At 52.0% G+C, this 21,184-nt stretch overlaps 7 protein-coding genes across 7 annotated transcripts; 2 read left to right on the forward strand and 5 right to left on the reverse strand.

Annotated features, from left to right (window-relative positions):
- Positions 1–1,326: 1,326 nt before the first annotated feature.
- patE-2 (Dehydrogenase patE) lies at positions 1,327–3,453 on the reverse strand (the record flags this gene model as incomplete). Its single annotated transcript, XM_036635541.1, has 4 exons — positions 1,327–1,728; positions 1,784–2,272; positions 2,327–3,153; positions 3,330–3,453. 4 exons carry the CDS (start codon positions 3,451–3,453, stop codon positions 1,327–1,329), a joined length of 1,842 nt encoding a protein of 613 aa, XP_036500610.1.
- A 2,583-nt stretch (positions 3,454–6,036) lies between these two features.
- rnc (Ribonuclease 3) lies at positions 6,037–6,784 on the reverse strand (the record flags this gene model as incomplete). Its single annotated transcript, XM_036635542.1, has 2 exons — positions 6,037–6,476; positions 6,556–6,784. The coding sequence occupies 2 exons, from the start codon at positions 6,782–6,784 to the stop codon at positions 6,037–6,039; spliced, it is 669 nt and encodes a 222-aa protein (XP_036500611.1).
- A 1,198-nt stretch (positions 6,785–7,982) lies between these two features.
- On the forward strand, positions 7,983–9,487 carry CGCS363_v003694 (uncharacterized protein; the record flags this gene model as incomplete). The annotated part of the gene is made up of 2 exons (XM_036635543.1): positions 7,983–9,341; positions 9,401–9,487. 2 exons carry the CDS (start codon positions 7,983–7,985, stop codon positions 9,485–9,487), a joined length of 1,446 nt encoding a protein of 481 aa, XP_036500608.1.
- Positions 9,488–9,838: 351 nt separating this feature from the next.
- Positions 9,839–11,907, reverse strand: CGCS363_v003695 (Pantothenate transporter liz1; the record flags this gene model as incomplete). Its single annotated transcript, XM_036635544.1, has 11 exons — positions 9,839–9,991; positions 10,054–10,600; positions 10,656–10,848; positions 10,900–11,161; positions 11,220–11,316; positions 11,372–11,445; positions 11,499–11,524; positions 11,590–11,626; positions 11,683–11,696; positions 11,753–11,812; positions 11,868–11,907. 11 exons carry the CDS (start codon positions 11,905–11,907, stop codon positions 9,839–9,841), a joined length of 1,503 nt encoding a protein of 500 aa, XP_036500609.1.
- Positions 11,908–13,714: 1,807 nt separating this feature from the next.
- prtT-4 (Transcriptional activator of proteases prtT) lies at positions 13,715–15,661 on the forward strand (the record flags this gene model as incomplete). Its single annotated transcript, XM_036635545.1, has 1 exon — positions 13,715–15,661. The coding sequence occupies one exon, from the start codon at positions 13,715–13,717 to the stop codon at positions 15,659–15,661; it is 1,947 nt and encodes a 648-aa protein (XP_036500606.1).
- Positions 15,662–15,715: 54 nt separating this feature from the next.
- hisD1 (Histidinol dehydrogenase 1) lies at positions 15,716–17,096 on the reverse strand (the record flags this gene model as incomplete). Its single annotated transcript, XM_036635546.1, has 2 exons — positions 15,716–15,979; positions 16,026–17,096. The coding sequence occupies 2 exons, from the start codon at positions 17,094–17,096 to the stop codon at positions 15,716–15,718; spliced, it is 1,335 nt and encodes a 444-aa protein (XP_036500607.1).
- A 607-nt stretch (positions 17,097–17,703) lies between these two features.
- CGCS363_v003698 (Isoflavone reductase-like protein P3) lies at positions 17,704–18,871 on the reverse strand (the record flags this gene model as incomplete). Its single annotated transcript, XM_036635547.1, has 4 exons — positions 17,704–18,003; positions 18,054–18,380; positions 18,440–18,724; positions 18,788–18,871. 4 exons carry the CDS (start codon positions 18,869–18,871, stop codon positions 17,704–17,706), a joined length of 996 nt encoding a protein of 331 aa, XP_036500614.1.
- Between the last annotated feature and the right edge of the window lie 2,313 nt (positions 18,872–21,184).

Genomic DNA, 21,184 nt, shown 5'->3' on the forward strand with positions numbered 1-21,184 from the left:
TCCTTCGTCTAGTATACCGGAGTCTGGAGGTAAGCTGGTATTGAAGTAAAATATCGTCGTTGGTTGAAGGTCTGAACGAAAGCCAGATCGTAACATACGTAGCACTGCTTGTGCCCCGAGAGGAGAGAAGGACCAAACAAGCAAAAGGACAACTCCAAGCAGGTTAATTGCCCTTGATCGAAAGAGAGAGACAAGGGTTGAGCCAACCGTCTTGCTGCCTATAAGTTGTTCAAGTAACCCGATGCTTCCCCCTTTTTCAAGTTTCCACCGTGCTGACTCTGACATCAACCGGCCAATGATAGCGGCATACAAGATCGGGAATGCTGTCGCGAGCTATCACAAAAAGGTGTTACTATTTTAATGGATTTCGAGATTTGACTGTGACTTACGATAGTGGTAGCATCCTGCCACGCTGAGAAGCTTTCGTTGATTCCGGAGCCATTTAACGAGCAGACAAGCACACCAAAGATGACTGCTGCCATTGGAAGGCAGATGGAAATTAAATCGGAGATGATTGTAGTCACTGGTGTGCTACTTTTGCGACCTGCAATGATGTTTGCTGCCTGATCATCTGTGGCAACAGGCTTGTATTCTGATGATTGATCCTGTATGGAAGGCAGTGTGTTTTCAGCATCAGACGCGCAGGTATTCGTATCAGTATCCTCAGACGAGCCAGAGTCATGTCGTGTCGCGTCGTTGAGCTCATTGGTTACATCTTGCGAGTGTCGAGGAGACACTGGGGAAGCTGACGTGTGGCCAGCCTGCTGGTGGGATGCTTCTTGCAGCAGTGGAGGGGAGGGTTCATGCGAATCTGGCGACATATTGGACTTCATGTCGTAGAGTACGAGGTTGCAAGGGATGTTTGATGGAGGCTTCGCGTCTTTGCGCAGGCGAAATAAGCTCAGACAACACGAGAAGATAAAACGTGCACGGAGTTGATGAAATTTCCTATGAGCCTTCATAGGATCGGCTGACATGTTATACTCTCGTTGGGGGCCAAAACAAGGTCGTACTTCTGCCTCCTTTAGTACCTTTGAAGGGGGGAAACGCCTTACAGCACAGCCGCTCATGCTGACCGGTACATATTTGCTAGCTGTGGCGACCCATCTGGTTGGCTAACATAATGATTATGACGTGCGCCACAAGTGTCATGAAGCTGCACAGTACTTTAAACGAGAGTTGAGTAGGGGTTATTAGTGTGGGATGCTCAAGTCGGGCACACAGGCAATGCAGCAATGTCGCGTGAATAGTGGTTGCAACACGTTAAGTATGGCCCTAAGGTAGATAGATACACGGGCACTCAAATTATACCATCTTCCCATCCATTTACAAGTCACCCCAATCCTCCCTAATAAGATCCGCCCCCTTCTCGCCAACCATGTACACGCTCGCCACAATATTAACGTCCGGCAGGATCGGGATAATGGAGCAGTCCACCACCCGCAGGCCGTCCACGCCGTACACGCGCAGCCGCGGGTCGACGACGCCGCCGTCCGCCTCGGGGAGCATCTGGTTCGTCCCCGAGGCGTGCCAGTTGGGGATGGTGTTCTGGCGGACGTACGCGAGCACGGCGTCCTCGTCGTCCTCGGCGACGGCGGCCGCGCCGGGGGAGACCTCGCCGTGGTCGGGCCCGACGGTGAAGGCGGACATGCGCGGGTGGGCGAGGATCTTGCGCAGGTATTTGAAGGAGGCGAGAGCGATTTTGCGGTCTGTTTCGTGGGCGTAGTACTTTTGGGGAAGTTAGCTTTGTGTTGATGGAAGATTGGCAGGGGGAGAGACAGACGTTGGGGTTGATGACGGGGAACTCGGCCATGGAGTTTGAGCGCAGCGTGACGTTGCCGCGGGACAGGGCGACCATGCTCGAGGCCGTGAGACTGATGTACGTCTCGTTGGATTTGGGCGTGTAGTACGGCGTCGGGCCGGAGGGGTAGAAGACGCTCTCGAAGAGGTACTCGATGTGGGACTGATTGCCGAGCCCCGCGGCGAGGATGGGCTCTGCGCCGATGGCGCGCAGCTCGTCGGCGGAGAGGCGCTGGAAGGCGTTGGTGATGCCCGAGGGCGCGGTGTACTCGCCGGTGAGGTTGGCGGCGAACTGGTCCTGGGCGGCGCGCAGGGAGGCGAAGGTGGCGGCCATGTCGGTGGTGGAGAACTCGGGCGTGGAGAGGGCCATGATGGAGAAGACGGAGTGGTCGTTGAGGTGCTGGCCGACGTTCTCGTTGATGTGAACGGGCGTGATGCCGAATTTGGAGAGCTGGGCGGAGGGGCCGATGCCCTGGTTTTGGTGTTAGTGAAGATGATGATAAGAAGGGGGAGGGGAGTGGCTTACGGAGACCATGAGGAGTTGGGGCGAGTTGAAGGCGCCTGAGCTCACGATGACCTCCTTCTTCGCGGAGACCTCGTAGACGATGCCGGTGGGGTGGTCCATGAACGCGACCCCCGTGGCCTTGGGTTTCGCTCCCGTGGTGTCGAAGTTGATCTTCCACACGGGGGCGAAGTACAGCACGTCGAGGTTCTTGCGGCCGATGGCCTGCTTCAGGTACGAGTCGTAGCTCGAGCTGCGGTGGAACTTGCTGTCCAGGTGTCCCGTCCCCTGCTTCACGCCGGTGCTGTTCCCCGTGTTGTAGTCCTTCACAATCGGGATCTGCAGCGCCTCCGCCGCGGCCTCGATGAAGCCCACGCCCGACGGCGGGACGTACCCCTGGAAGCCGAGCTGCAGCGGCCCGTCCGCATACGCGGCGGGGTCCCAGGTCTTGTAGCTCACGTCGAACCCCTTGGCGGCGTGGTCGTCGGGCGAGTTGAAGGAGGTGCCGCGGACGAAGAGCGGGTAGACGTCTTCCCAGCCCCAGCCGGGGTTGCCGACGCGGACCCAGTCGTCGTAGACGGAGGCGCTGCCGCGGCCGTAGTAGAAGCCGTTGGTGACGGAGGAGCCGCCGAGGCAGCGGCCGCGGTGGTAGCGCAGGATGCGGCCGTCGAGGTGTTCCTGGGGCGTGGTGTAGAAGGACCAGTCGATGGCGGTGCCGCCGAGGAACTGGTTGCCGCCGGGGGCCTTGTAGGCGGAGACGACGTCCGGGTTCGGCCCCGCTTCGAGGACGAGGACCCGGTTTTTGCCGGATTCGCTCAGCCGGTTGGCGAGCACGAGGCCGGCGGTGCCGCCTGGGGGGTTGGGGTGGTGCAGGTTAGCCTTTAGACTTTTATATGGTTCGATTGTGATATGTTGTTGTTTAGACTATGCTTTTTGGGTTTCTTGGTATGTCTTGACATGCAGGAAATGGATGGGATGAGGGACTGGTAAGGTGCGAGAGCGAGACCGACGCGGTGATGTCACGTACCTCCTGCGATGATGAAGTCGTACTCATCCTGGATTGTTTCGCGGTCGATGCCTTTCAGCGGTGCTGCGGATGTGTATGCGACGAGCAGCGCGAGTGCGCTCTGCAGCGTGACTTGGTATTTCATCGTCGTGACTGCTCAGGCTCGTTGAAGTGTCCGGCACGATGGACTGGGCGCAACTTGTGAAGTTGGGGGCCGGCGAAAGAACCGAAGGACGTCAGGACGAAGCAATTGATTTGTCGACTGACAAGTCTCGATGTCCCTCTTCTTGGATTCCACAAACGGGGAAAGGGGGGCTTCAACGAAAGATATACTCCTAGCCATCATCACCACCACCATCACCCCCAATCTCTAAACCGTTGAGACCTCATTCTTGGTTGGACGACTGTTCTCCAAGACAAGAAAGCCTGAATGAACGCCTTTCCAGTTTGCGCAATGGCCTGCGTCATCGTACTTTTGCGCGTCAGCCCCGGGCGAAAGCGAGGCGTGCCGTCGGCGTGCTTGGCAAAAGACCGAAATGTGTTGTTGTTTTGGTCTCGGCGCATTCAATAGCTGGGGGGAAAATCTGGGGGAGCAGGGATTTGAGGTAGAGTTGGAGGAGATGTCAGGCTTGACAGCTGCAGCGGCATCTGGGGAACCTTTGAGTGTTAGCGGACATGCTTTCAACCATGCATGTCACTAACATATGTGGAGTATATGAGATGTCAGCTTGAAAGCTCCAAGAGACATAATTGAGAGCTTTCGCGGCTCAGCAAGACCCAAAACCCAACTTTCTGCAGATCATATGAGAAGGCATTAGCGGGGGGAGAAATGTGGCACAGCAGCCTCTAGCAGAACACAATTGAGACAGGCCACACTCGACCAGCTGCCTACATTGTACGCGGTCGCGAAGGATCGAAAACGACGTATGTCAAGACATTCCGCCGACTGGGATTCCCGTCTAGCGCCGCGTCCGCGTGCCGGTGCTCCCGCGGTTGGTAGTTGGCTGCTCCCGTCCCGCGAAAAAGGTTCTGGCGGACGTTGTCGAAAGTTCAGCAGAAGCAAGCTACCTTACCTATAATAAGTAGCTTAAATTAAGGTCTCTTTTCGTCCAAATGCCGGGAGGAATGACTTGCTGCTTCCCTTCTTGGCAGTTTGCTGATGGAATCTGCCCTTCCTGGGTCCTTGGGAGGTAAGATACGGGACTTGGCGAGAGAGAGCCAAGATGCGTGCTGGAAGGATAAAGGGCCGATGCGAAGCTCCCAGCTTTTGCCCGGCGTGTAGTGTACGACCTGCATTGTGCTTTTCCCCGCAGGAACCCCAAGCCGCTGCCGAGCCTCCAGAGGATCGGTGTGAGATTAGGGTGTCACGGGAGCGGTGATCAGGAACATGCCCACTGTGAAGAGCCATCTTCCCGGTTCGATGCCGCGTCTATTTGAAAGGTAGGCTGACTGGAGGCAAATGTTATTTGTGTTTAACCTTGTTTTCTAAGGGATGCGACCGTATTTTTCGGGTTCCTCTCAAATTCGACCTGGTCTCACCGTCTACCGAGCTGGCCGCGAGAGGTACGTAGAGGATCGCGCTGGCGGCTTGGCCATGCGGGCTGCGGCGCCTCGTTGATCGGCATCTATTCCGCCTTGGGCAACTTGAAGTCGCCTGTTCGATATAATGGTGAGTATTCTGTCTCACATAATCCTGCTCTTATGCAGATGGAAAGCTTGGAAATAGTGAGACTTGGGAGTAATGGAAGCGCTTGACTGTTATTGCCTGCATAGAGTCAGGCGATTGGAGGAAGCGAGAATACCAAGCGACGGCAGAATATCGATAGTAAGTGCGTGATATCAGGCGCAGAGTCAGATTGATGGAGCATAATGCTCCAATGCTAGCAATATCTGCCTTGCCATGTGCCCAGATGTCGCACAGCTCGCCATGGCCTAAATATCCCAGGGAACTTAGTGAAAAGTCCGTAGGGCTTCCTCGGGGACTTTACTACTCAGAATGATGCGTGAAAATCGCTTGGGATCTTCCCAAGCTCTTATTGTATTGGCCGAAGAGATTCTTCACGATCTTGTTGCTAGAAGCCGTGAAAATAGAAAATACTGCGACGTTCGGATATGATGCCGATCATCATTGTGCCTCTCGTATACTGAGCCAGCCATAGACCAATGGTAAAGTCCAAAAGAAACCGTAAAGAGTGTCTGGAGCAATCTTCCCTCCCAAGGCTTGCCTCGTCCTTCTGTAACCAATCCTTTCATAGACGCCCCATCAACCCATCCCCTTTAAACATATTCTTCTCCATGTAACAAGAGTCCCAGCTTCCAGAAACTTCTCTGCCAGCCAATCTCTGAATGACCGAGAATTAGAGAGGGGAGGCTCCTTCAGATAACGTTGCAAATCGCACCTTGTAGACCTTTGGTTGTCTCTGTGCCGAATCTGGTCACATAACCTAAATGACCAAGCGAATTAGGTCTTCTCGTCCAACTTCGCGGGCGCCGCACACTATCCTGCAGATCCGGTCCTCTACGGAAGACCTCAATTATCGCGGAGCTAGGCGATCTGATAGACCCCACCCAGCTCTGCGAAATTGCTCCATCCGGCATGCCCCCCGCGTCCCTCGTACAATTGCATCTAAGGTTTCCAGAGGAAGTCCACATAGGGAACCGAAAGAGCAGCGCTTGACTTCACCATCCAGGTTCAAACGACCCTTAGCGGAATATCTGATCTCAGCGGCTAGCCAGGTCGAATACTCAGCAAGGCGCCGTCAACCAAGTCGGTGGAGTACCAAGGGCCGTTACCCCCGGCTCCGTATGTGGACCTCCTCCCGCGACGTCGGATGCACCCAACCGAGGGATTCCGGGGGCAGACCGGATAGAGCACACTGTTAAGGGTCATCTTGATCACAGATTTGACATGGGATGTTGGGAGAGTTTGCAACGTTACCAGAAGTTCAATGATGCCCAGGCGCTCAATCACCTCTTCGGCAGCGTCGAGTCCGCCGTCCTTGAAGACTGCCCCGACTACTGCCTCCAGGGTGTCAGCTTTAGTGCGTTGCGACACCATCCCCTGCTGGGACGGATTTCTGACGATGCACCGGGTCAAACCGACAGCGTCGCAAAGCCTAGCTAGACGCTCGTTGTTCGCGCACATCTGGATTCGGGCGTTGGTGTTGCCTGTTTCGGCAGTCAGGACAGGCCTGCGGCCTTTCTTCCTGTACTTGAATGATGGCTTCTTTGAGGAAATAGTAATTACCGATGCTAATGTTATCATCGACGGACGTCATCACAATTACGACCGAGATAATCCTGTCGCCGAGTCCCGCGAGCTGCTTGTTGCCCTCGCGCAAACTCCGCGTGCCCACCCTCGTCACCGGAGACCCTGCAGCCTGGAGCGCTTCCCAGAGCCAGCGAGGGTCTTTGAAGTCATACCCGAGGATCTCCTCGGCATTAGACATTCTCTGATCGGCTTGGAGAGGGTTCATTGTTGTCAGAGGGCGGTGGCGAGTATTGAGAACAAAGTATGGACAGCTTGTTGGCTTAAGTGGATGAGATTTACCAGACTGTTTGAGAACTTCCGGGGTTTTGAGGGGTTTTATTCTACCACTTGTACCCCTCTCAAATAATCGTCCTAGTCCAGCCACCACGATGACCGCTGGCTGCATCATGGACGTATTCTTTTCTTTTTCTAAGACCTGCATTGTTAGCCAGCCACAAGAAAGACCTCACGCTGTATGTATGTATGCTATTCTCTACTAAGCTGTGTCTTCCAAGGGACAAGAACGGACTATTAGTTAAATCACAATATGCTCATCATCTTCAGTAATGATCAGGGCCGACCCTCGTGTTCCCAAACTGGGACCAGCGCCATTGCTGTTATCCTAGTTTAACGTGGAAATCAAAGATAGATACAAGTACCCGGCATATTTTGATACGTTGCAACCAGCTCGACCCGAAGATTTCAGTCAAATTTGCTTCTCTGGCAAGAATGATAAGGTGTAAGATTAGGTGGTCCTTGTTGCAGTCATTGTCCACGCCGACGTTGTCTCCTTGAGGCAACAAAAGATTCTTTTGGCCTCCAGCATCTGAGTGTGTGGGCCCACTGTATGTCAACATCTGAGCCACTACGAGGCCTCAATATTGATAAAACTGACAGGGGTAGGGCTGGTTCGAGAGGGGTAAGCTGATATGATGGACGCATCTCAGCTGGGCTCGCCATCCAATTCTCGATTCTTCAACCTTTTCCAGGTCACTCCGCGTCCGTGATCCAGTTGAAAAGTTCGGAACCAACCATGTCTACAGTTGAGCATTACTCGTTCTATGACGGCCTACCCGAAGGAAAATGGACTCGCATCTTACTGCTTGAGCCAGGGGCTTACGAAGACCCTGTCAGCTGCTCATTGTATCTCACACCATTTCAATCTGCAGGTAAGACATGACTGCTATAAAATGTCAAAACGAATGATGCTTAGACAGCCTGAAGAATATGAAGCAATATCTTATGTTTGGGGGAGCACACAAGATACCGACTCCGTAGTCTGTCAGGGTCTTGAGATTGACGTGACAGCAAACCTCGTCCAGTCTCTCCGCCAAGTCAGATATGCAGACCGCCCGCGACATCTGTGGGTGGATGCGCTCTGTATAAACCAGCGCGATCTCCAAGAAAAGGCATTTCATGTCAATATGATGGGAGAGATATACTCGCATGCCTGGCGAGTCGTCATCTGTCTCGGTGACGACGGACACCATGGCGAGGCTGCGAGAATCGGTTTTGAAGCTATTCAAGACTACAATCGTCTTGCCGCGAAGTATATGACGGAACGTCGAATAGTTGACGGCAGTGGCTGGAAGCCGGCAGATGATGAGGGAGGTTATGGTCTCATTACTGGCGAGAGGCTACTGCCTGCTGTGCAGATCTTCAAGAAGCCGTGGTTCGGGCGAGTCTGGGTCTTACAAGAAGTCGGCCTTGCTAGAGAGGTGCTCCTGGCGTACGGCAGGTCAACTATCAACTTTACTGAGATCATGGACTTTGCCCAGGCGTGGGCGCAGACGGGCAACGATTTTCCTGGCGTTTATTTCAGTTCCGGCCTTATTTCCGGGCTCTTCAACCACGTCTGGGCAACGTACGCCGAGAGCGTTGACCAGTCATGGTATCGATCTTCTGTCATCCTCACCACTTCCGCACGACAGGTGATGAGAACAAATAAGCCGGAGTTTCAGGACGTGCTGTTCAAGGCCAGACATATACAGAAGGCGACGGACCCACGGGATTTCGTCTACGCGTTTCTTGGACATCCTCTTGCAAAGTCGGACGACGGGCAGCTTTTGGTGGAGGCAGACTACGAAAGGACCATGACGGAGTTGAGACTCCTTCTTTTCTCCCGCCTCAGCGAACGATCTCTTCGGTTTCTTGGCTTAACGTGGCACAAGGTTCTCGAAGATCTCTCCAAGGGACCATCCTGGTGTCCCTATCTAGATGCTCGTCGACCCTGGACGATGAACGGCAGATACGATGCAAGCAGAGACGAGAGCCTTTTAACCCAGGCAACGAATATTCAACCCCGAGTAGTTGATTCCTGCCTTGAGACGTCTGTCTATATTATTGATACGGTCTTCCTCTGTGGCAGTATAGCTGGAGGAGAGCAGTCCCTGGACGGTAGTGCGCAAGCCGAGGATGCAGATGCCCACCGTCTGGCTACAGAAGCAGCGCTTTTCACCCGGCCCAGCATCGTGGAAGAATACTGGGCTCTGCTGGAGGCCACTGAAAGGAGTCATAACCTCGCCTATGCGGACAAGGCTCTCGCGTTCGCCAGCACCCTTTTACACGCATGTGACGCGGATGACAATGATCCCGCCTCAATTGCTAGGAGCTTCAGCGACTTTTGCAAAGAACACTGTCCCACAATCCAGGATCGCCTTGAAAAGCACGAGTGGCTCAACCAGTGGGCTTCGGCTGAGACTCGCTTCATACCATTCGTACCACGTACGGCGAGTAGCATAAAAGGCGAGAAGTTTTTCACCACGAAGAAGGGGTACTGGTATGTGCGAACATTTCCTGTCAAGTATGCTTTGACTTCCATTCGCTTGCTAACCAGTTGTAGTGGAACAAGTACCCCGTTGATCAAGCCCGGCGATTTGATATGCATCATTCCATCTGTCCAGACACCCCTGGTGATAAGGCCCGTTGAAGGAAGAGACAGAGTGTTCCATACTATTGGCTCATCCTATGTATGTGGAATGATGTACGGTGAGGTTTTCAAGACACCGGAGCCGGGTTACATCTCCCCGGAAGTGTCAGTTGCTCAGTTTGTGTGACGGCCGTCAAACAACGGAGGTAGACAGTGTTGGGTTGCCCAAGAACCTAATATTTATCGTTGCAGCACAAGATTGCGCGCAGTAATGAGTGAAAATTTAGTGTTGATTTGTGTATACATGTACCTTTGCTACGATCCGTGAAATACTGCCACGGAAAATTTCTGTATGAAGGCTTTTTTTCCCGGCGTTGTTGCTCTCCGACAATGCAAGTCTGTATTTGATTGTTACAGAGTAACAACCTTCTCGGAGCTGACATTCTTCTTGCCCTCCAAGCTGTCCGTCAACTCAATACCCGAGGTCTTAGCGGAGACCTCAGGCGATGCCTCTGAGTCCCCGGCCGTGGGATTTCCATACTTCTCAAGTGTATGAATGTCAAGCTATCGCGCAAAATATTAGCGACACGTTCTCCTAGTTGACGCGATAAGGCACTGTAGCTTACCTTCCGAACGACAAAGACATAGCCCAGCATGACGAAGCAGCAAACAATCATAACAATACCACCCTTCTTCCAGTATGGGGCCTCATCGGCCGCGTAGAAAACGATACCCCAGAACGTATACAAGGTCAAGGAGAGAACGTTCATGCAGTAGACTGTAACACTGCGGACCGCGTCGTCGCCAGTGCGCTGGAGAATGATGCTTGCCCAGCCAAAGATCAACGGGTTGACCATGTACGCCGTGCCGGACAGGTAGAAGGCGAAGAAGGTTCCAGCAAAGGGAAGGGTTGGGACCAGGAGCATAATGGCGCAGATGAGCTGCAAGAAGATAGCCAAGACGGCCATGGGGACACGGGTACCGGTAGCGTCCATGTGCCAGGCGGCCAACATATTGGACACGATACCGACGGCCTGTACCCCGAGAGGGTATGTGTTGATCTGACTTTGAGTGAAGTGCGAAGACTGGTACTTCAGCCAGATGAGGAAGTTGTTTTGAACGGCGTAGGCCTCAAGGGTAGCGCAGACGGGAGACCAGAAAACCAGGATCCAACTAGGTAAGTGTCAGCGAGGTTTGTTCATCACGGAAGGGGAAAGGAAAGACGCACAACATGGGCTGCAGGAACAAGCGCTTCATGAGAGAAAAGGGGTTGATGCTATGCCCCCCTTCCTTGATGGGAGGCAGGCGAGCAACAGCCATTTTCTTCTCGGACTCACTCAGGTAGGTCGCCTTGGTGTTTTCCGGGATGTCAGGGAAGAAGAAGAAACCGAAGAAGGCAATGGGAAGCGTGATGATGCCATCTAGGAGTTTGTCAGTATACGTCTCTCGCCGAGGTGTTACGCTTTGCTTACCAATGAGGAAAACCCACTGCCAGCCACCAAGACCACCAAGTCCTCCCATGCCCTTGTAGATGGCCGCCATCATGACGCCAGCAAACATGGTGCCGACCTGACCGGATGCTGTGAAGATGGCCGTGCGCTTGGAGATCTCCTTTGGCTTGTACCAAGAGCCGATGATGTAGATGGTGCCGGCGTACGTGCTTGCCTCAGCAAGGCCAAGGAAGAAACGGACGACGCAAAGCTGAGTGACTGTCTTGCATGCTGCACTGATCATCTATCCGTTGGATCAGTACCTGTTGTGGCCACACAGCTACTGACTATGTATAACTTACTGTCAGAGCAGCCCAGACAACGACCATGGATGGAAGCCAGATGCGGGGTTTGATCTTTTGAATAATCAATCCATGAGGAATCTGGCCGATAGCCATTCTGCGCGATTGTGTCAGCATATTCTGACAAGGAGGTGGCAGCATAGCCGACTGACCCTGCAGTCGTAACCGAAAGGACCGTGTTGTAGTCATGGCCCTTCATGTTCAGTGCCTCACGGAGGCCGGCGACCTGTGGATTGCCAATCAACATCATAATGTAGATGATGGAACCAGGGAACTTACATATGCATTGGCAAAGGCAGCACGGTCTTCAACATTGAAGAGGTAAGCTCACCATCCAACTCATTGGTCACAAGAGTGAGACGGCTCTTACCGAGGAAGTTGAAGAAGTAACTTAGACAGCAGTAGGTCTGTGAACGTTGTTAGTCGTGAGTCCTTCTGCGACCGACCGAATACGGTTACATACCAGGATGAAGAAGTCTAATGTCACTGTCAGCTTCGGTCTACGGGTTTATTCGCCAGCCAGCATGACCTACCAATCTTCTGCACAAGCTTCCTTTCCTCCCTGCTCTTTGCTTCGTCACCCAGGAAGAAGACTGTGACCCCCGAGTCAGTACCAGTCTGAGCTCTGGTTCTTCAGTACAACTCTACCTCGAATCTTCTCCCCGACAGAACTCTTGTCAGCTGACATCTTTGCAAGTGCCTACGCGGATGGGCGAATGGTTGTGAAAGACGAATGAGTAGTTTTGCGGCAAAGCAGGGAGACAGAGGTATATCAAACAGCAACGGCGCAATCAGATCCATCCCATAAGATTATCTCCGAATCTGATAAAACTTTTCCATCCCACCACCTGGCCTCCTGCTGCGGGGACTTCCCTGGAATCCCTGCCTAATGGCGCATATATTCACAGTGAAGATCCGAGCTTCGTGGAGCTCGTGTAGTAGCTGACATATTGTGACAAATGGTTCTGACTGGGCGACACAGCCAAGACGCTTGGGGAGCGTTACCTCAAAGCATACCGAAGGTGTCAAGCGAACCTGTCTGGCCTGCCGCATGGCTCCCCTTTTGGCAGGTTAAGTGTAAGCGAACTCCACTGATGGGCAGGGAGATGGCGTCCGTGAATAATGAGACCGGCCCAGGCTCGAGTCATACGCGGACACGAGGAAAGAGAGACCTGACTTCGGGAAATCTTTCCGAGGAGGTGACAAATGAGCAGGAGGCCCAAGACTCGCCCAGAGCTTTTCTTGGGTTTATCATTATCAATCTTTCATCTTACAAAGATAAAATCGTCTGGCGCTCTTTATCAGATAAAATCTGATAATCAGGATATGGTCGAGTCGTGGACCGGGCCGGTGTCACGGCTTGAAGCTTGGGGATAGGACTTTGCGTTAAGCTTTAGCATATTCTAGCAGATCCCCACCGGTTTGAACTTAAAGTCGTCCCGAGAACCGCCCCCACAGTATCCAGACTCCCGGTTTGGCTCCGGATTCTGGGGCGTCGAGGGTTCTTGAGTCGAGTCAAGCCTTCCTCATGGACCGAAGCCGCAACCATGCTCAAACTCGCCTTCAAAGCCAAAGTTTCCATCAATCATCAAGAAGAAAACCAACTTGTCAGGCATGATGCTGACGATAACGAGAATCAAGTGGTACAGGGCAGGAAAGACTATTGCCCCGATGATGCAGGGGCTGAAGAGACAATCGTACCAATCGTAAGTGAACAGGCGAGCTCCGATGTAGCCGAGCATCCACGCTTCGGTGCTCGGTGTTAAGACCCGCAACCAACTTCAATCTCTTGGCTTTTAGTCATGAAGAAGACTCGTGCCTTTGGTCGCAAAAACAAAAATCTTACAAGCGACTGCCCACGTGCTATCTAGAAAGTCCATATGAACGTAACATTTCCCAGTGTGCCACTTATTAGGTGTGGATTGAGTTGAAACCTGCCACTTGTTGTGTCGCGAACTACCTACTATCAGATGATGGCTTAGTCATGTATATGACTGTAACGAGGGATCACTGGCATGCAAGTATTTGAGAAGTCTCGCGTTGATGCATACGTGGCTTAATATGCGCTTAAGCTACTTAGTCTGGAACCGAGAAACTTTCGGTTGTTTCTAAGCCATGGACCTAGCTGTAGATGAGTTCATCCAGGGCATGTGTGTCCGTGGTCTCATTCCATCGATTGTCCGAGATGAATTCTTCATCTGAGAGCGCCCGAAAACCCCTGAGACGAATGCCTCAGTCCCGCAACAAAGCTTGCATTCCATGCCAGAAGCAAAAGGTTGAAACCTGGGCCTTTCGCCGCGGACCTGTACTGACCCCGCAACTAGGTCCGGTGCCGAGCGAGTGACGATGGCACCCCTTGCCAAAGGTGCCAGAAAAGGGGAATTCAGTGTCATTTCAGCAAGATCCCACAATACTGGAAACCTAGCGGCAATGAAGCTCTCCAGTATGATTTCGTCACCTCTTGGTCTTTATTGCTGTTGACATCTTGAGCTAGGATGACAGTGGCCGAAGACCTAGAGACGCTACGCGATGCAATCAACAACATCCTGGCGAACAGGAAACAATCGACACTTGGGCCTCTCAAGACGAGACCCGTCTTCCCGCAAACGGAACGGAGCCCAAGTCCCTCGGCGTCCGTGGCATCGGATCAACTTTCACAGAGTGGTGGTCATTTAACGGGCGACTCACTGAGCATGCGGACTCAAGACAGAGCGTCGGTAGAACCTTTGACCCAGATACCCATCAAGTCTCTATATGAGATCACGCGGCTCGAATCATTACGTTCTCGTCAAGTATCACCGTCGTCAACGAACAAGAGAACACCGGCTGGCGTGAACGAGCCTCGCGATTTGGTTACAGAAGGCAAGATCAATCTCGTCGATGCCAAACGCCTCGTTCAGAAGTTCCTGGACCAAACGGACCATTATCTCTATGGCGTCACTACGATATATCAAGACCTGGATGGTATTCGTAATGCGTCGCCGCTGCTGTTTACAGCCATTTGCACCGTATCAGCTCTCCATGAGCCCCAAGGTGAATCGCTTTACCGCACCTGCAGCCTAGAGCTTCGCAAGCTTGTTACCAACTTCGTCTTTGCCCCGCAAGTGAGCATGGGCGACTTCCAGGGACTACGTATCGCCTCATTCTGGTTGAGCGACATGGCGTGGTCAGTCTCAGGCCTGGCCATCCGCCGGGCTATGGAGTTCCAACTTGGGAAGGCATTCGATTTTGTCATTGGTGCCACCACTATTCAGAAGGTCTCTCCCCACAGGTTTCAGCTTGGGAGCCGAGAAGAGGCACAAGAATGCTTGAGAGTCTGGTACCTTTACTACATCTGCGACCGTCATCTATCAATTCTCTATGGCAGGCCCTCAAGCTTTGGAGACCAAATCTCAGTCAACAAGTGGGAAACCTACCTGAACGCAGTCCCGGAGAACAGCACCGACGTGCGGCTGGCAAGCCAAATCGAGATGATTCTGATACTGGACAAAGTCACTGGAATCTTTGGCACAAACCTGGAAGTTTGTATCCCTGGTCACTTTCACACCCAACTACAGGGGTTCAATCGTCAACTTGACCAGTGGATCATGGCTTGGACAGGCCGATATCGTGAGTTCTTATCTCGCAAGTCAGCTTGTGGTGACCAGGCTCTGACTACGTGGACAGGACCACATGAGAGAATAGGCAACTTTCCATTGAAGGCGCTTACACTCCACTACCACTTTGCGAAGCTCTTCATATCTTCTCACGTTTATCGCGGCCGATCGTCTCACGGTGGCGGTGAGCCGGTTCCACCGGAGTACTCCGACATGGCTCAAGTTGCCGTGAGCAGTGCGAGCGCCATTGTGGAGCTTATTATAAACGACGTCGACATCCGAGCTGCTTTCGTGGGGATGCCTCACTACTGTCATACCATGATTGCATATGCCTGTTCTTTTTTGCTCAAGCTTGCAACGAGTCAACATGACAAAAGCCTCAACGCAGAGGAAACCTTTGGTGCGATTCGAAAAGTAGCAGACTTCTGCCAGAATGCCCAGTGTACGAGCTACCATCTCGTGCACTGGATGGGTGCAGGCCTGCGGGACCTCGCAGCGAAGTGTGAGAACGCCTTATCAGACCAGTCGACAGGTCCCAAAGCTCGCATTGGAGTTCAGGCCGAGGGAATGCTGCTCCAGGACGACATGTCTATGCAGCAGGCGCACGAAGAGCTTGAGACGAGTCTAGGCATGTCCATTGAGCCTGGAAATGCCTGGGATGCAGCAAGAGGTGATGCAAGCTTCCAATGGGGAATGGGGCCAATCGATGCATCCCTGGGTAACATGAGCTCAGGCTTCATAAACCCGACGTTTGACCCGAATATGGGGTCTGAAGGGCCTGACGCAGGATGGGAATCATTACTCCCAACATTTGATCTTGAACACATGGGTTTTGGGTTACTGTGACACTTGTAATCTATAGTTCTAGCTTATAATGACAAAACATCCTTCGCTGCTACCTTAAGCTCGGACATCATTCTCTGCAGTCTTGATCCACGAAATGGATTCTTTCAGATACGTCGACGCACGAAGGTCACCAGAACGAGCATGAGCTTCGAAATTCTCGGCCCGAGCAGCGCGACCACACAGCCGCCCCAGCTCACCGCTGGCCTTCTCACTGACGACCTCTTGATAAGTGCATGTCTTGAGATACTTTCCAACCCAAAGGCCGCCACTGTAGCGAGCCCCCTTTCTCGTTGGCAAAACATGGTTTGTTCCAATGCACTACAGTCATTAGTATTTGGATCAAACGAGACAGACGCTGACTTACCTTGTCACCGTAACTGACACATGTTTTCTCACCCAAGAAGAGGGCGCCGTATTGTTTCATCTTCTGTAGGGCTTCTCGCGGCTCTCGTGTGAGTATCTGGACATGTTCCGAAGCAAAGGTATCGGCGACCTTATAAGCCTCATCCAAGTCATCGACGACAATCACCTCGCCGTGATCTTTCCAGCTAACAGCAGCAATGCCCTTGGTTGATAGATGCTCCAGGCATGCATCCACATAGCGGATAGTCTTCTCTGCCACTTCTTGAGAAGACGTGATGAGAACCGCCGGGGTGTCTGGACCATGCTCGGCTTGAGAGACCAAGTCCGTCGCAACAGTCATCGGGTCCGCGTGCTCGTCGGCGACAATGAGAATCTCAGTGGGGCCTGCCACAAGATCGATGCCAACCTCGCCGTACAACTGACGCTTTGCTTCAGCAACGAATGCGTTACCGGGACCGGCGATGAAGTCGACCTTCGCTATGGTTTCGGTTCCCAAAGCCATGGCCGCGACAGCCTGAACGCCGCCGAGAATGAAGATCTCATCACAACCGGCAAGATGCATCGCTGCAACGGTGGCGCTGGGAATCTGACCAGCGATGGGAGGGGTGCACCCGATTACACGGGGAACGCCCGCGACCTTTGCAGTCAGAATGGTCATGTGTGCTGAGGCCAAAAGGGGGTACCGGCCACCCGGAATGTAGGCGCCAACTGTCTCGATGGGGATGTTCTTTTGTCCAAGAAAGACGCCCGGCTCGCTTTCGATCTCAAAGTCTCGTATGCTGTCTCTCTGCGCCTGTGCGAATCTCCTCACATTCTGCTGGACCGTCTTGATGTCTTTGATGGTCTGAGGGTCGACTTTTGCAATGATATCCTGAATTTGTTCCGATGACAGCTTGAACGACTTGGGCTCCCACTTGTCGAACTTCTGGCTGTATAAGCGAACAGCAGCGTCACCGTTGGCCGAGATGTCGTTGATGACCCCTCGAACAACGTTGGGAACGTCTACCGACGGAGCTGGGACAGTGCCATTTGAAGTGGCGGCACTAGGCTTCTTGATATGTCTCGGAGCCATTTCTGAAAAGGTTAAGTCCGCAATGATAATCAAAGAATACTTATTGGGCAATAAGGCAGATGATGTTGTTACAAAAAGAGGAGCAGGCTGTAAACACAATGTACTTGATCGAGCAGGATAGGACTATGTTTTGTATTGCAGCAATGCTCGACAAGAAGCACGAACATTGCATTTCAAATCAAAGAACTTTCCGCTATCGGATTCATAAGTCCCGATGAGCCGGAATTTGATCCGGATGTTCAGCGAAGTACGGCTTTGCCGCCAATACTTGCGAAGTGACCAATAGGCCGGCGAAGTTCTCCGCAGCGCTCGGGTTGTGGGGTTTAGGTGTGTCGGTGAACTTCGCCGAGCCGAGTCCCAGCCAACGTCTGAGTCGCCGAAATTCCCCGACCCGTCGGCATGCGATAAAACAGATATTGAGAGAGCTTTTAGAGGATAAATTTCTGTTAGGTTATTTGTGGATACTTGCATTTTTGGCTTGATTCTAGATGTCCTACTTACCCCAAGATGTAGGGGCAGGTCCTCGTGAGTTTCCAAAATCTCTCTGACGAAAACCATATAATCTTTCATCTCAACCCATTCACTCTATCCTTGTGAAGTACCAACTTTAAGCTTGCCCAGCCGCGGCTTCCTTCTGAGCAGCTTCAATCATCTCGCGCCTCTTCTTCTGGAAAATGGGCTCAACCTTTCCATCCAATGCTTCTTTGCAGAACTCTTCAAATGGCTTCCCAGTCAAATCTGGGTAGAGTTCCTTGCCGATTTGATAACCCAGATAACGGGCATACTCGGGAGTGTTGTCCCCTCGAAGACCCCAAGACTTGCGGTACTGCAACACAGACAGCTTGTGAGGGTTGGCTTTGTCATCCTTCGCCTTCACCATCGCGGCCTCGATATCATCAGACGACAGCTGCATTATGTCAGCTACAACTCAGTGAGATGAGAATAGGAGCTACATACGTATTGTCTTTCAAGTTTCTCTCCGCTCAAGGTTTCAATGAGATCGTAAACTTCGTTTTGCGAGATCAACTGGGTGTATGCGAAAACCTTCTGGTTCAGGGTACGAGGGTCCGCAACGATGCGAGCGACGTATTTGCCGATATCCCTTAGGTCCGTGATAGCAGACTTGACAGTGCCATCCCCTGCAATCCAGTTGTCAAAGGGGCTGGCGACAGCATCAATGCGACCGGAAGCTAAGCGAGGCAGGGTAATCTGGTACCACCAGCCGACGTCAATCACGGTGTAGGGAAGGTAGAGTGTTTGAACATGGTTCAGGACATCCTCTTTCTGTGCGTCAAAGCTTAGTAGTTTCATCTCCTAGGCTCACCAGGGGCGCTAAGTCTTACCTGGTCACGGAACCACAACATTCCCCTAGCCGGCATCACGGTACCAAAGAAGCAGGGGACGAATCGCCCGACACCGGCCTTCTTCGACGCGCTGGCAAGTGGGAGCTGATCAAGGAGGCTGTCTGCAACGATGGCGGAAATGACGACATCGAAGCCAGTGACTTGCTTAACGATTTCATCCTCAGGTCCTGTGAGGTCGGTGGAAGCTATCTTGACGCCCGTTTCTTTGAGGGCGTGAACCTCTGGCTTGTCAAGTGAGCTGGGTCGGATGAGAGCGGTGACGTCCTGTTTCGTGGCAGTCAGAATATGCAATAGCCCTGACAAGCATCGGGTTTCTTAAACTCTCACAAATTTCGAGTCTGGAGATGCTAGCAGTCCATTGACGATGGAACTCCCCGTCTCCCCGGTGGCTCCGACGACCGCAACCTTCATTCTTGCGTTGTACTTGTTGACGAGTATGCTGTGCTGGAAGTGCTTCCCATGAAAAAGTGCGACTGTACTGTTTTACCGAGTGAACAGGATAGAATGTCCAAGATCAATCGATTGTGATTTAGTGAGAAGTCTGTGGTTTGTATAGAATTTATCTCGCAACCGACAACAAGCGTGAAATGGATCCCTAGTTGGGGAACTCAAAGCTCATTCGTTCCCGCCGCCAAGATGAGATCATTGCTACCGTGTTTACAAAGCAGGACACAAAGTCCGCAGGAAAGCGGGGAAAAGACACGGGCTGGTCCGGCTTGAGACACGTTGAACGGGCGGAGTTTGTGGGTTCTCTGAACCGGGGTCCCCGCTTTCGGTTTCGGTTCCGGAAAGCCACCGACAGTCCGAAAGGTGGCAGCGATGCCGTGAACAGCGGCACGGACCAAAAATACTATAATAGATGCCAAGATGACAAGTCAGAATCAAGCTTAGATCCTACGGGAAGATCATTCGCCAAGTGTGGCATCATTGTTGTTCGCCCAATGCGGGTCATGAAACCTTTCCGCATACCTACGGACCGTCTTTTCTTCCTTTCATGATCCCTTTGCTGTTATATCACACAAAGGGAGACCTCAGGCAAACTGACAGAATAACAAATGCTTTTGAGTTAATGTATATTACTATTACCATCTCTAATTACAGAGAGAGTTTTGCTGGTGGCGCGGTAACTACAGATCCCAAGTCGTTGAACTCCTGAGCTTAAACCTCCTGATCAAATCTCAAACCTTGTCTAAGCTTTGAAATGTTTAAACATTTGGTTCCCAGCTGTATTTGACGAATGAATTTCCCGTGGCTGTATCTTCGTCGTCATCATCGTCTGCTTTATCGTCGTCTGTCGAGAGGGCACGCCTATCTTCACAACATATGCAATAGGATCCGCTGGAACAACCAATTGACCACGGGAAGCATCGAGCACGATCTGAATTTTCACTTCGGTCTTTAATTCTGTAGAACTCGACTCGTTGAACCCGACTCGAAATCGACTCTGTTATTTGTGCTCTCCGTCGCCATGGAACTCTGCTTTGACGATTACTTGTCCCTGGGGCAGGTAAGCATGCTTCGAAATCAAGCAACTTAGTCCCACGTATAGAGGATAGCTACAAGCTCTAGGAATGAACTTCGCCTCTTGTCTGCGCTCAGTGCCCAATGCCCAATCGATGTGCCAGGGACAGAACCCCAGTATCCGAAAGTAATACTCTGTTGGGATTAAAACAAGGCCCGACAGGCTTTGATGAGAGCAGTGTGACCGCGCAAAGATGACATGGTATTTCAAATTCAGATCCGGTGCAACTATATATAGTTATCCAGAGGCTGTATAAGTTGCCAGTGAAGAACGAGCTGAAAAACTTCGTGCGATCTATTGGTTCATATTGTTGTGCGCGCGATATATGTAGCAACTGTATTTAGAGATGCTCTCTCGATACAACGAAGACCATCACACACTCCATTGTGTTTGGTGTGTTTTGACATCCAATCGTTGCTTGGGATGCGCGCGTGAAATAGGGAGAAACAGCCTTTACAAATCGAAGTGTCCTAGCTTCCTATAACGCCTAGAGCACGAGGAGTATAAACAAATGTTTGAGGAGAGTAGGAAAGAATGGATGTGGTGTTTCTGACGAAAAGAGTACGTGACGGTAAAGCCGCATTCATACAGGTGACCTTCGAGGCTTGGTGTGTCTAGAGTCAGCCTTAGGTAATTACTACGTAAGTTCACAGTGGCGACGAGGTTACTGCTAAGAGCACTGAGGATCCGGGAAAGAAAAGTTTTCATTTATAGGTTGTTTCAGGTCTTGAGCCTAAAAGAAATCCAATGCTTGCTGCTATGACGGATGTGTACGCAGAACATCGCCCTAGGCTCAGGAGATGGTCTATAAACTACAGCGGAGGGAAGGAAAGGTGCATCAGAAAAAGGACATGAAGCACTGAACATTGGCTGGTCGTGACGGATCAGATTACTACTCCAAACTCCGATAGGATCACCTGGATGGAGCAAAATAAACCCCACCCCCGTCTGCCAAACTACCAGTTTGACGATGTAAAGTTGCCATCCTTCTCTGCGGGGTGGGAAATCCTATGACCTACGTTTCGATCCGCAATTTGGACAAACCTCAATGAAATAGCGATTCGAAGAGGCGGCGATCGTAGCCGAGCCTTATCATCAATCACGGTCCGATTTTGGTTTCAATTTCCGGCATACCCTGCAGCAAGTAACATGTTCAAGCGTGATTCTGTCACCGACCCACACAGCCTACTTGGACATTTCAA

The sequence above is a fragment of the Colletotrichum siamense genome (assembly GCF_013390195.1).
Source record: "Colletotrichum siamense strain Cg363 chromosome Unknown KSG_Cg363_contig02, whole genome shotgun sequence".
Taxonomy (NCBI): Eukaryota; Fungi; Ascomycota; class Sordariomycetes; order Glomerellales; family Glomerellaceae; genus Colletotrichum; species Colletotrichum siamense.